General features: G+C 50.5%; 1 protein-coding gene across 1 annotated transcript in view; it reads left to right on the top strand.

The window, feature by feature from the left end:
* The window catches only part of snd1 (staphylococcal nuclease and tudor domain containing 1), a 27,254-nt gene extending 13,947 nt beyond the window's left edge, over positions 1-13,307 (top strand). The window contains exons 11-17 of the mRNA XM_062558463.1: positions 300-401; positions 3,328-3,428; positions 4,512-4,622; positions 5,811-5,883; positions 8,430-8,571; positions 12,964-13,073; positions 13,299-13,307. Coding sequence (XP_062414447.1) covers positions 300-401; positions 3,328-3,428; positions 4,512-4,622; positions 5,811-5,883; positions 8,430-8,571; positions 12,964-13,073; positions 13,299-13,307 — 648 coding nt within the window. The remainder of the gene's footprint in view (positions 1-299; positions 402-3,327; positions 3,429-4,511; positions 4,623-5,810; positions 5,884-8,429; positions 8,572-12,963; positions 13,074-13,298) is intronic.
* The last annotated feature ends 275 nt before the right edge of the window (positions 13,308-13,582 follow it).

The raw sequence follows: 13,582 nt of genomic DNA, 5'->3' as shown, positions 1-13,582 counted from the left end.
GTGGTGTACTTATTTTTTTTTTCCCTTTGTGGGGGGGGGGGGGGGGGTGGTCGCAGTGTCTCAGGCTTGACGTCGGCAGTGTTTGAAGGAAGGTGTTCTGTGCGCATTTGAAAAAAATAAATAAATAAAACAATTCTTACCAAACATCGCCATGTCTGCATTAAAAATCAGTTCAGGGTCAGAGGACGCTGATGTCTGAAAGTGTGCCAATCTGTGTCGCACCGCTTTGAAGTCATGTGAATGATCCTTTCCTCTTCCCCCCCCCCCCCTCCCTCCCTCCTTCATCTCCCTCCATCCAGGAGAAGAACAAGGACAAAGACAAGCGCTTCCGTCCGCTCTACGACATCCCCTACATGTTCGAGGCCCGCGAGTTCCTGAGGAAGAAGCTCATTGGTAAAAAGGTACGTGTGTGTGTGTGTGTGTGTGTGTGTGTGTGTGTGTGTGTGTGTGTGTGTGTGTGTGTGTGTGTGTGTGTGTGTGTGTGTGTGTGTGTGTGTGTGTGTGTGTGTGTGTGTGTGTGTGTGTGTGTGTGTGTGTGTGTGTGTGTGTGTGTGTGTCAACTTGATTAGCTGCTAATGTGCTTTTGATGGATTAAACAACGGCTCCAAACAGGGAGTCCCACATTGGCTGAACATACGTTTCAACACTCATTTGTTACTAGACATCCATCCCTCTCCGTTTGAATACTAAAGTGCTCTCATTGTCGAGGCCCTGGGGGGCCCCGCGCTATCCAAACAAGCGCTTGTTGATTTCCTCCCCGTGTGCCTATTGATCCGCGGAGTCTTTACACCTAAGCGGGCCCGCTATGATTTGCACACATCGGACCCGGCGGCGCGCGCCACTGCGTCAACGGCGCCGTGAGATGAGCTGTGACCTTGAGGAGGATTGTCTTGGGAAAGGGAAAAACTTGAGGTGAAATGGCAGAGTGCGATGAACACAGCAACGCGCACCCACTCAAAGCCCCGAAGCCCAGAGTTCTTTTGACATTCAGTCCAGGAGTGAAATTCACGTCCCCGTCCCGGCCTCTCGTCACACTCCTTCTAATCATCCTCATTAATGTTTTTTTTAACGGTGGAAGAAATTCAGCCGTGAGCCAACTTTTGACGAGTGAAGCGAGAATAATGAATCCATCCATTTAAAAAAAAAAAAAAAATAGTGTTGGTAGGTAATGAGAGTGCGATGGGCCCGTACCGACTACAGCCTCGTCAAGGTGTTACTAAGATACTATGCAAAATGCGCCATTAGCATGGTGATGAAACGCGTGTGTGTGTGTCTGTGCGCGCTCAGGTGTGTAACACTTAGCCACACGATGTGCGTAATGTACCGTTTTGGGCTCATTTGCACAAGTGACTGCCTGCATTAAAGCACATGCCAAGTGTCTGTGTGGCGTGAACATGCACGTTAACACAGTCATTATATGTACACACGCACGCACATGAAAGGCCACTCCTGTCTACAGGGCAAAGACAGGGATCTATACAAATGTAATCAATATTTTAGGGGGGGGTCAGATTCTGCTCCTCGTGCATGCACCCGTACAGTAAAGGCCACAGTGTTCATATCAAAGTTACTCATCCCTCGCGGTTGCGTTTTTTTTTTTTTTTTTTTTAAAGCTCTCAGAAGTGGGTTCAGGTGTGAGTGGAAAGCTCCGCCTCCTCCTGCAGAGCCCTGAACACCCCCCCCCCCCCCCCTCGTTATGCTTTCATAACATACGCTGATGGGCAGTTGTTTCAGTGCTAATCTGCGCTACCTCGGCCCGCTTGAGTTGTCGAGTCGGATGCAGGCAGGTGCACCAGTGCACGGATGCACGTTGCCCTCCGACGAGGAGAGGAGTTCCGTCGACCCACTTACTGTCACCCTGTCGCCCAACACTAAGCTCTACAGAGACAGATTTGGAGCAGTTAGCGTTAGCAGAGACCCGGAGACCGCTGCTTTTCTCGAGTTTCTCCTCCAAGGAGCTCCTCCCTCTTTTCTCCCCCCCCCCCCCCTTTCTGACACAGAACAAAAGGTTTTTACCTTAACAGGGGAAAGAGGGTAATTGAGCCTCGACCTGTTGGATTTAAAAGGGAACGTGTGTGTGTGTGTGTGTGTGTGTGTGTGTGTGTGTTAGATCTGGGTTTACCGTGAAATGCTACAGATGTGCGTCAGTAGGTTCAACATCCACGACGAGGTCCTCGCATCTCCAGGTGGGGATGAAATCTGCTTCTCACTGCCGTGTTCCATTCATCGTATCTGCCCCTCAAAAGCTAATCATCGGTCGGGGGAACTGAGCCATTTCAGCGGTGTTCGTTTTTTGTTTGAGATAAGGGGACGTCTATCGGTCGCCATCTTCGAGTAAGTCATTAGATCTCATGTCAAAAGGCTTCTGATCTGAGGCGTCCCCCCCCCTTCCCACGGAAGCGATCGCGTAATGACATAATCCCCCCCCCCCCCCCCACCCAAATAAAACCTCCATTTGGTTAACTTCGGAAGTGCGCTTCTTGTGCGCCAGGGTCTCAGCCTCAACAGCAGCAGCAGAAGAAGAAAAAGAAGAAGAAGAAGAAAGTCCATTGGAAATGTTGCATTAAGCCACTTATCAGGGTTGAGCACATGCGGATAATCCCGCACGCTCAAAGTGGCTCCTGTTACGCTGCTGCTCGCGTCGTACTGTTGGCGCCGGAGCTTTCCCCTCATCGGCGCGCCTTAATGCCGCGTGGCAACAGAGCGTTTGTGGTGGTTGGGTGTGTGTTTGGGAGAGTGAGACTTGTTTCGGGGGGGGGGGGGAAGAAGCTTCGGGTGTGTGCAGCAACCGTTTATTTACTGGACTCTATTACACAACGAGCCCCCCCCCCCCCTGTCATCACAGCAGGTCGACACGTGGCTCTAAAACTGCCGATCTTGTGTTGGAGGTCGTCTGAGCCGCAAAGCAGGCTTTCCCCGTCATATGCCTGTGGATATATTTACACACACACACACACACACACAGCCGAGTGATGAAATTGAATTTTCAGGGTGGGTGGATTGGAGTCCGTCCCAAGGGAACTGTTTTGGGAGCGCACAATGTAGTGTCATTTGGGTTCTGTGTGTGTGTGTGTGTGTGTTGTCGCAGACACCCACAGTGTTCTAATGCTGCCCACCCTGGAGAGATCCACAGCGCCTGCTGATGTGATTCACACTGACGGGGGGGTGACCTTGAGATTTGGGACACATACACACACACACACACACACACGAGTCAGAACGCTTCCTATGATAATTGTTACTGTAACTTGTGTTGCTTTCAGTTTGTCTCACTCTTCTTGGCGCTCTGTGTTTTATTTATTTATTTATTTATTTCCCCCGCTTCAGGTCAACGTGACGGTTGACTACATCAGAGCAGCGACTGGTCCAGGAGAAAGCACCCCGGCCTTCTCAGAACGCACCTGTGCCACCGTCACTATCGGCGGCATGTGAGTAACATATTGTAGCATAGCTTAGCATAGCGCATCGTAGCATAGCTTAGCATAGCGCATCGTAGCATAGCTTAGCATAGCGCATCTTAGCATAGCGCAGCGCCGACTAGTCTGTCCTGTTGGGGTGAATAATTGAACGGATATTCTCTCTAGTAAACAATTCTTGAGGGGGAGGAATTAAAAAAAAAAGAAAAGATGGCGGACGATGACAAGACCGAATGCCACAATTGTACCGCTCGTCTGTGAAAGCGGGGGGGGTTCTACTTCAGAAAAATATTTTTAGTTCCCCAACTGTGTCCCTTTTTTCAAAGTTAAAAATTTGGGTTAATCCAACGAAGAAAATGTATTTGTAAATGCTTGTAATCTCACCTTTAATCACAGAGCAACCTTTTGTATTTAAATCTCCAGGGCCTCTGAGTGTTTTTTTTACTTGTCTTAGTACCTGTTTTTTGTGATTATATCCAGATAAAAACGTTATTAAACTTGGAGGTTTCATTTGGGTGAAATCATTTGGAGGAGCGCTCATGGAATAACACTATTAATATCCATCCTCATCACCAACCCGGCTGTTTGGCAGCCGGGCGTGTACACAAGAGGTCGGCACCCGACCTCACGAGCAGCCAATTAGAACCCAGAATCGGCCAAGCTGCTCCTGCTCGGCAGACAACAGTTGGCATGCGCCCACCCCCCAACCTCACCCCCCACCCTCACCCCACCATGGAAGCTAATGTCAGAGGGGGATGAAACGGCCATCTGAAAAAAAAAAAAAAAAGTTTTCAACCTTTCCTGAACTCGCCGTGTTCCATTATTCCACGACCCCCCCCCCCCCCCCTCGCCACGATGGTCCCGAGAGGGTCTCTGCACTCAGTTTACTTTGTGTCCCACCCCCCTCCATCCCTCTCTCGTCCCACACTTCCAACAGAACACTGATGTCCGAGGGGCTGGAAGCCACTAAGTGCTGCATTCCACAGAAACCCCCCCCCCCCCCCCCCCGCACATCTGTAGCATCTGCTTTGTCACGTATTTTTTTAAATGAGATTATATATATATATAAAGCCTGGTAATCTCTCTTTCCTCCAGTAACATCGCGGAGGCTCTGGTCAGCAAGGGCCTGGCCACGGTCATCAGATACAGACAAGATGACGACCAACGCTCCTCCCACTACGACGAGCTGCTTGCCGCAGAGGCTCGGTGGGGAAACACACACACACACACACACACACTCTCTCTTTCACATTGGCTCCTTCCACCCTTCTTTTACCTGAGCCTACACACTTGCCACAATGTTCATTCTCTTAAAGGCCCCTTTTCTTCTGCATAAAAGCATGCACGCTGCACAACACACACAGACACACACACACACACACACACACACACAGTGCCATCCACGAATTGTGCATGACCGTGGCAATGTTTGCTCTCGGGAAGATGGACAAATATGTAATGTAACCTTGAGGATTCAAAATGTTTTTTTTTTTTCTCCAAATAGTTTTCTTCGCGTGGTGAAAGCAGCTCGCGGATCGTTTTTTTCTTTTTCCGTGTGGGTCGTCACGTGTTCTCTCGTACGGACACGCGGCGTGCTAACGCATGCGTGCTAACGCTGCGGGGGCCCCGCGACGTGCAGCGGGGGAGATTTAGTGCGAGCTTTGCTGCTCTGCTATAGATTAAGATCTGCTGGCTATAGGTGGTGCAGATGAAGCCACAGCCTCCTCTTTACAGGAGTAACTCTTTCACTCCCCAGTTTCTCTCCTGCAGCGTCGCTGCCCCCCCCCCCCACACTCCTCCTCCTCTTCGGCTTCTTTTCCTTTTGCACCGTTTGTCCTTGTTCTTCCACCTTCCACCGTTTTCAATTGTGTCCTCCTTTGGCCTTGCTCCTTCTGTGTCCTCTTTTCTTCTCCCATTCCTCCCCCCCCCCCCCCCCCCTCATCTCTGTCTCTTTATCCCTGGTGGGGTCTTATTTTGAGTTGATGAGAGGTTTCTGTCTATAGCCGAGGTTTTATTTTTAGTTGCCACCGCACAAGGCCAGCGGCCCCACAGCCTACAACCCCCCCACCCCCTCCACAGTGGTGCCCCTTGAGGCTATAATCATCATCATCATCAATAAAGCCCTAGCTGTCACTCATGGAGCAAAAACCTTGTTTCTGCACATCTCTGCCTTGCTTCCAGCCTGAATATTTCCTCTTCCCTTTTTAATAACTTCTCTGTCTTCATCTCTGCCTTTTCATCTCGGAAACCTGCAGATTATCTGGGTGGGAAGGACCCGTGAAAATCCCCTCCACCTGCGGCTTTGAGTTGTGCGAAGTGTATCCACGGTGATTGCTCAAGGAGCCCTCTGCCTCCTCCTGGGTGTTCTGACGCTGATTTATCTGTGTTCTGTAGGGCCATCAAGAACGGGAAAGGGCTGCACAGCAAGAAGGAGGTCCCCATCCACAGGGTGGCTGATATCTCTGGGGTACGTGTGTCTTTTTGTCTTCCGCGTGAATTCAAAGATCACCAATCACCCCCCCCCCCTCCCCCCTTCCCACCTCAGGTACTCACAGCCGGTTCTCTCCATCTTAAAGGATCCAAGCGGGCCTCTGACAATAATCAGCGGCATTAATAAAGCCATCAGCGGAGCGCCGCCCTGGCTTGTTTACGTGCGCCCGGGGGCCTGATGGGGACATCGTTTGGCTAATGAAGCCTGATTGGGAAAGCTCACCAAATGAACATCAGCGCGGGGGACCCATAAAACCTCATAAAATAAATAAAAAAACGAGTAATGGCCAATCGGCTCACATTGTTTTTGGAGCATGTTTTTTTTTTTTTTTTTTCTTTTCCTCCCTCGCTTCTCCAAACCTTTCTCACACGTTTTGAGTCCCGTTATTAATTCCACGCGAAAGCGCTGACACGGGTTTATGCCTAACGGGACATTTCACACAGCCTTCTATTCCCGCTCGGCTCGACGCCGCACCGGGCGCCGTCTCCATTGAGTCGCTGTCCAGAGTCCAGAGTCTGAGACGAACGGAAAGTGTCCCGGTGTTAAATGCGCTTGACCTGGGGGGGGCGGGGGGGTCGTGTTCTTACTGATTTCTGCCATTGTGCTGGTCTCACGCCGCTAAAGAGGGCCCTCGAGGTCAGTCAGGAGGTCAGCCGTTGCACCTTTTGTTGTATTTTATGCGGTTAATCTACGCCTGTTGAGCACTGACCAACGTTTTTTTTTTCTTCTTTTTTTCAAATCTCAACTGTAAATGCTATTAAAACCTCAAAAGCTGTTAAATTCTTTTATCCGGAATCGTTCAAGTGCCCTTTTGTGTCGCCCTGTGCTCGGCTACCTCTGTCCTCGTGCAGTTTGATAAACCACTACATGGTCTGCCGTGAATGACTCAGAATTGAACTTCAGAAACATTAGCATCTCATTGTCTCTCTCACTCGAGCGCTCTCGCAAGTACTTACACTCGTAGGCTCCAGAGAGACATTTGGGTAATTTAATTAAATCAGGCCCCCTTTCTCCTTCTTCTCCTTCTTCTTTCTTTAAATATTTGATTATTCATCCGAGCTCTGAGTTTGTCGCTTGCATTCGATCTGATCGCCATCGCCTCGGCGTCCCCGCGTCTCTTCTGGCGTCAGCAGGACGGAGAAACTACCGGACCTCGTAAAAGTCATTATGACGGGGCGCTGTTGTGCTGACCGAGCAGCCCTGTGCTTTTCCATCAAGGGGGGGTTGAAGCACGTTTTTAATACGTGACACTTAACTGGCTAAATTGACCACTCCATATGCAGCATTGAGTTGGGAGTCGTTTCACGGGGAAGGGGGGGGGGTTTAGGTAATGAATTCACTTTAATAACGTGGAGAAGCAGTACGTGCCACGTCCCGCCTCACTCGTTAGCCGCCGTCCAAGTGACCCTTTGCATTCCGCCGGGGTCGTGCGGTGTCATGTCTTCGTGCGCCGCGATACCCAAATGGTCCCTTATTAGTGCCCCCCCCCCTTCCCTCCCTCCCTCCCGTCGCGGGTTTAAGCCACTGCCATTATCTGCAGCTGCGACTCCTCCCACCCACCCCCTGCTCTCTTAGCCTCTGCAATGGGACGCGCACAGGATTTGCAGCACAGTCCAGGATTGTTGCCAGCCCTGTGGCCCCCCCCCCCTCCCCCGTGTGTGTGTGTGTGTGTGTGTTTCCGTGCATGCGCATGCACCAGTTGTTTGGCTAGGCTAATGTAATGAGCATTCTAAAGGACCGAAATAGCACATCCACCCTCCCTTTTCTATTTTCTTTTCTCCGGTGTGGTACACGCCCACACAGCTGTACACGTGCATAGACACACACACACACGGAAAATACACTCTTGTACGTCAGCGTCCTTTAGATCGGTGGGTACCGGTTTGCTTGTGAGGGATTATGTGCATTGAGTGGGAGGCGGTCACAAATAAGTATTTATTTAAACATATAGTGTAGCAGATGAGTGGGGGGTTGTGGATGAGGCACTTGACTCACCTCGTACCTGTAAAGGTTGCATAATGAAGTCTTTTGCAGGTGCTGAAAGTGTGTGTGTGTGTGTGTTGGCCCTGTCCTCTCCCACTCAAGGGGCTATTTTGGACCGGAGTGGGTGGAGTTCAGGTGGTGCATCTCGCTCACTCTTCTGCCTCGCAGCTCGAGTCCCGCCGGTGACGTCCTGCGCCACGTCTCCGTTCCCGTCGACTCCCCGTCTGGCCGCTTGTTGTCGAGTGGGCTCCGATCGTTTGTTTGTAATCGTGTGTGTGAGTCTGGCACGGCATCACCCGCCCCCCCCCCCTTAAACACGCGTGATTTAGCCCCGCTTGGAGATTTGGCGCAGGCACAGCGATACGCCAGTGACTCACCCCTGCAGACAGAGAGGGGGGGAGGCAGCAAGGGAGGCTGCGGCCTTGATTAGGCACCGCCGCCATTATTTGAGATTTGAATGAACTTGTCTATCTAAACAATTCTCCCCCCCCACCCCCTTTAAAAAAAAAGGCTAATTTCTCATTCTTTTTGTCCCCCAGGACACGCAGAAAGCCAAGCAGTTCCTGCCCTTCCTGCAGAGGGCGGGCCGGTCGGAGGCTGTGGTAGAATACGTCTTCAGCGGCTCCCGCCTCAAGCTCTACATGCCCAAAGAAACCTGCCTCATCACCTTCCTCCTCGCCGGTGGGTTGGCGCGTTTTGGTTAGGTTCCCCCCCCCCCAAGGGGTCATCTAACCTGCACTCAGTGTCTTTCCACAAACTAGTGGCTGCCATGAGACTCTGCCATTTGTTTTTGGGGATATTACACCCCCCCCCCCCCTTCTTCCTCACAAGTGCATTAATCAAAGAAATAACCGCCCTTTTCTACCCATTTTTCGGTGTGCAAACACGACACGGGGCGACGTGGTGATATACGCACTGTTTGATAGGAGCTCTCTGCAGTCTGCACGAGCAATAAAAACAGGGAAATCGATGGTTTGCGCCCCCCCCATCCCCCCCTTCTCAAATCACCTCCGCTGCAAATGGTGCTCTTTGTTATAGGCGCAATGAAAATCTGTTTCCATCTGTCTCCATTTCAGCCGTGCACTAATTTTTTTTTTCCGCACGTGTTTCTGACGAGCGCTCGGCTTTAATTAAGCGCGGCGGGATTGTCGGTGCGTTCATTAATTTTGTAATTTGCTTCCGATGGGTCTTTTTCGCGATCCTCTGATGGTTCTCCTAGTTCCATTTGTTCAGCTTAGCTTACCACGAGTTTTTTTTGGGGTATCGAGGTGACCCCCCCTGCTAATGACATGAATGATAACGCGGGACTTGGGGAGATTATTCATTTCTGCCCACAATTTCCACCCTTAATGGGAGTGTTTAGTGAAAATGTCGGGTTTGTGCGTGTTTACGTTGATGCAAACCATCCCTTTAATCCTACATGTTTGTCATTTGTCACTTATGTGTCCCTCTATTGGAGTTATTTTTCTTTTTTTTTTTACTCCATCATCTTGTTGTCTTTCCTTTTCTTTCAGTGATGGGATATTTCCTGGGATTTCGTCATAATGTTTTGTGCTCTCTGCATTGTTTTGTTTGTTTTTTTATCCGCTAACCGGCGTGAAGCCGTACGCGAAACGAAACGCGGCGCCCGACCCCACCTCCTCCTTGTCAACTGTCATCTGTCGTGCGTTTCACCCGCCGCGCTCATCTGCGTGAGGAAGGAACGCCTGGCGCCCTTTTGACCTTTCCTACCCCACGTGGCCTCGTTGGATAATGAGTCGGCGAGGAAGCAGATCCCAGCGCTGCGTCGGTATTTTTAACTTCAAGCCGCGCCGGCTCCTTTCGTGCCGAGACGTCGCCATGCGCGCGTTGAAAAAAAAGAGTTGTGTTAAACGTACGGATGGGTGTATACTGTTCTTTTAAACCGTCGTAGGGTTTGACCTTAATAGGTTTCACAATTGTTCCTAATTGGCACTTTGATTTTTACATTGAGGGTCGCAAGCCGAGCGCCGTAATTGTAAGTTGCTTTGACTGAATAATGATTGCGTGCAGACAAGCGGCGAGCTCGCTCAAAGGATGCAGCTGTCAAAACAAGTCGTGCATTAGTCGTCTGTTTCATTAGCCCCTTGTTGTCTTCCTACTGTCTTCATCAAGGCCAAGTTTGTGTTCTTTAACAATGGCGATCGGAAAGGCCCATTGAGGAACAAACTGTTTACAGTAAAGCCGCAAATGAAACCTTCCCGAGGCAGCACACACACACACACACAGAGCATTCATCTCTGAATATGAACCAGCAGCTCGCTCGCAGCCGCCGGCGTCTTTTCTGACGCCAGTCGCGTTATCCGTCCTGATTTAATACCGAAAAACAGCCTCCTTCGTTGTTTGCTTGCAGTGAGGCGCCCCAAAGCCTCGCCGTCCTTTCCCTTTTCCACGGCTCTCCTTGATTGGTGAAGACGGCGCTTTTTAAGGAGGAGAGGCGAGGCTTCAAAGAGGAGATGAAGGGATGAAGTTCCCTCATCACCTTTCCTTTGTTCTCCACGCGTGGCGTCACTTCTGTACACAGGTCTGATAAAGGGTAAAGGAGTCATCCCGTCTCCGAAAAGGAGAAGACGGGCTTCTACGCAGGAAAGGGAGTGGAGAATATGGGGGGGGGGGGGGAGGGGGGTGAAGGAGAAATGAGGAAAGGAGGAGGAGGTAAAGTCAGATGTAGAGTCCGTGGGCAAAGAGGCCCGTGGAAGGGCCGAGCGAGCAGTGAAAAAGGCCATAAAAAGCCAGTCGATGGCGTTTTTAGAGCGGAGGGGGGAGGGGGGGCGGCGGCGCAGGTGAGGGGCACTCTGAAAGGGACTCGGGAAGGTACGTCGACGTCCGTCTGTCAAAAAGATGGAACACCCGTCATTCGGACATGAAGATTTACACTGTCAGCGAGACGCATTAGCCGTCCCAGGGTGGGGCTGCGTGCCCATTTGTCTGACTTCTTTATATCCCTCCGTGTGTGTGTGTGTGTGTGTGTGTGTCTCTTTTGGTGTCCTACCTGCAGTGGAGCAGAAGATGCGTGTGCTTGTACCCTCAAAGTCCCAACAGGATAAGTCGGTCCGGGGGGGGGGGGCGGAGGGAAGACCGACGATACGGAAAGTTCATGTAAATGGAGCGACTGTCATGCGGGTGATGGAGGCGCACACACACACCCCCCCCCCCCCCTAAGCTTTTAGGTCTTTGTTTGTTTGCCTGTCGCAGTGCTAATTATGTCCTGTCAACGGCTTGTCAAAAAAAAAAGAAAACGGTATTAGTAACTGTAATATTTAATAAATGGACGCTAATGGGATTCCTGCTGAGCCGACTCCTGTCCTAAGAGCATCCTTTTTGTTTGTTTGTTTGTTTTTCACATGCAGACGAGAGCTCAAAGCGTCCAGCAGGTTATGGTCAGAAAGTAGGAGTTCATCTTGACTTGATGTATCGTGGTGCTTGTTAAAATTGGCTTGGCTAAGTGTGTGTGTGTGTGTGTGTGTGTGCGTGCGACCATGCGCGTGTGTATCTCGTGGACTTGCGTCTCTAACTTAATAGTCCATTATAGTTGCGGGTTCCTTGTGTGGGCCCCGAGAAGGCCTTTGGATCATTATACCACCATATTAAACACTACCGCCGTGTGTGACGACCCCCCCGAGCGGTCCTGATGCCCCCCCCCCCCCCCCCCCCACATCCACACGGCTGAATGCGCTCATTGTAAGTCACTTTGCATAAAAGCTTCAGCTAAATTAACGTGATGTAATGTGGTCCTTTCTTTTGGATTCTGTTTTGAAAAAAGCACAATTCCAGCTTCCAGCCACCCCCACCCCCCTTTTTCCCTGCTTTCTGCAATTACTTCACGCAGCACATTTCTGCAAGCGTGTGCAGTATTCAGCCTGCCTTTGTCTTTCCTCTCCTTCTCTCCTTCTCTTTATTCCTCAGCCGTCCTCCTCCCGTCATTGTCCCACATGGAGGCCCCCGTCCCGGTCCACTTCTATAAATACTTTCAGATGATCTTGGCCATCACTGTCGTCCCCTCCTCTGCTCTTCAGGAAGCTTTTTTTTTATTTAATGATATTTTATTAAATGTTCGGACATACTGGGAAATTGAATGGAATACTTTCAATAGAATAAAAGTCTTTGTTATTTACCTGGTGAATGTTTTTCAGTGCTACAAATTGTTCCATCAGTGAAAAGACGCGGAGTGGTCTAGTGCAAAGAGGACAGACTGCGCAATTTAATCAAATTGTTTTTAATGCTCTCTACTTTTACACTGAAGACGTTATGGCTGCAAAAAGAGTCGACCTTGTTTCACCGCGTCTTCCCCTCTCTGCCGGCGCCATTCGTCCTGTCCATGTCCTCCATAAATGGGACAGTTACGTGCTGAGGTTTCTGTTTGGGACAGAAAGTCTTCTGTTTAGTTGTAAAACGGACCCGGGAAACGGATATTCCGGCTGGCCGATGAGATGAATGAGAGATCTGTCGTATAAAAGCGATATTAATGTAAATGCGGCATGTACAACATACGTCGAGGTGTTTCCTCTGCTGGTACTTACAGACCCAACAGCTGGTACAGCGTCCCGGATTAATGTCGCCGTCGAGCACGGATGCTTTACCAAATGATGAGAACAAAAAAAAAAACGTAAGGCCTACTCTGCAGTACGCCCCCCCCCCCCCCCCGCCCCCCCCCCGGTCTAACAAACTCGTCACCTAATGCTTTCTTAAGCCACTGCGTCTGTGCCGAGCCCTCGTTCTCCCCGGTTGGGAAGTGGAAACTTTTTCTATGAACGCCTCATCATTCAAAGGAGGGGGGGGGGGGGGGGGGGGCGGCGGCACCTGGTGTCACAGAAATGATCTCTCGTGGATCTACCACGTGTGCGCCCCCCCTCTTTTTTGCCGCGGTGCACAGACGCGGCGTCCGGTCCCAGGGCCTCAAAAAACCTGCGTGAAGCGGATAAATTTACATGAATGTTTCAAATAGACGAATAGACCCGCCCCCCCTTTCACCGGGGCGCCGATTAGCCGCCGCGTTGACCCTTTATTTATTTATTTATTTGACTCTAATGCGATTTGTGTCGTCTCTGGTCTCAGGCATCGAGTGTCCGCGCAGTTCCAGGAACCTGCCCGGAGGGATGCAGGTGGCGGAGCCCTTCAGTGACGAGGCCATGCAGTTCACCAAAGAGCTGGTGCTGCAGAGGGAGGTAAGCAGTACACCGAGCGGGGGGGGGGTGGGGGGGAGGGGGCGGCCCCCCATCCATGTCCAATATGCTTTTAAAGAACACTCACTGACAACCAAGGAAGCTGCTTTTCCCACCAGGCATTTTGCCGTTTTTCTTCTTTTGAGCAACACCTTTTGAAAACTCAATTTCATCTGTTTATTAAAGATTTCAAACTCCGTCTAAACAAAGCGCTGTGGTCCTCTTCAGACTGTCTGACATTTGGTTTGACTGGTCCACTGACTTTAATCCGCAGATTAAATACTTTTACTTTATTACAACATTTGAAGCACCATGTACCTCGAGTGCTGTAAAAAAAACTCAGTGTACACAATCAAGTAGACACACACACACACACACACACACACACATTCCTCCCCAGCCTTTTATGGAAAGCTCACCTGATAGTGGATCAGTGCTGCTGGGCTTTTTAACTCCACTGTGTGCCCGTCCATTCACATGCTAATAGGTTTTTATAAGAAGAAGTGAGCGGA

This window comes from Pungitius pungitius, chromosome 2 (genome assembly GCF_949316345.1).
Source record: "Pungitius pungitius chromosome 2, fPunPun2.1, whole genome shotgun sequence".
Lineage (NCBI taxonomy): Eukaryota > Metazoa > Chordata > Actinopteri > Perciformes > Gasterosteidae > Pungitius > Pungitius pungitius.
Note: the sequence above shows the minus strand (reverse complement) of the source record. Positions and strands in the feature narration are given on the sequence as shown.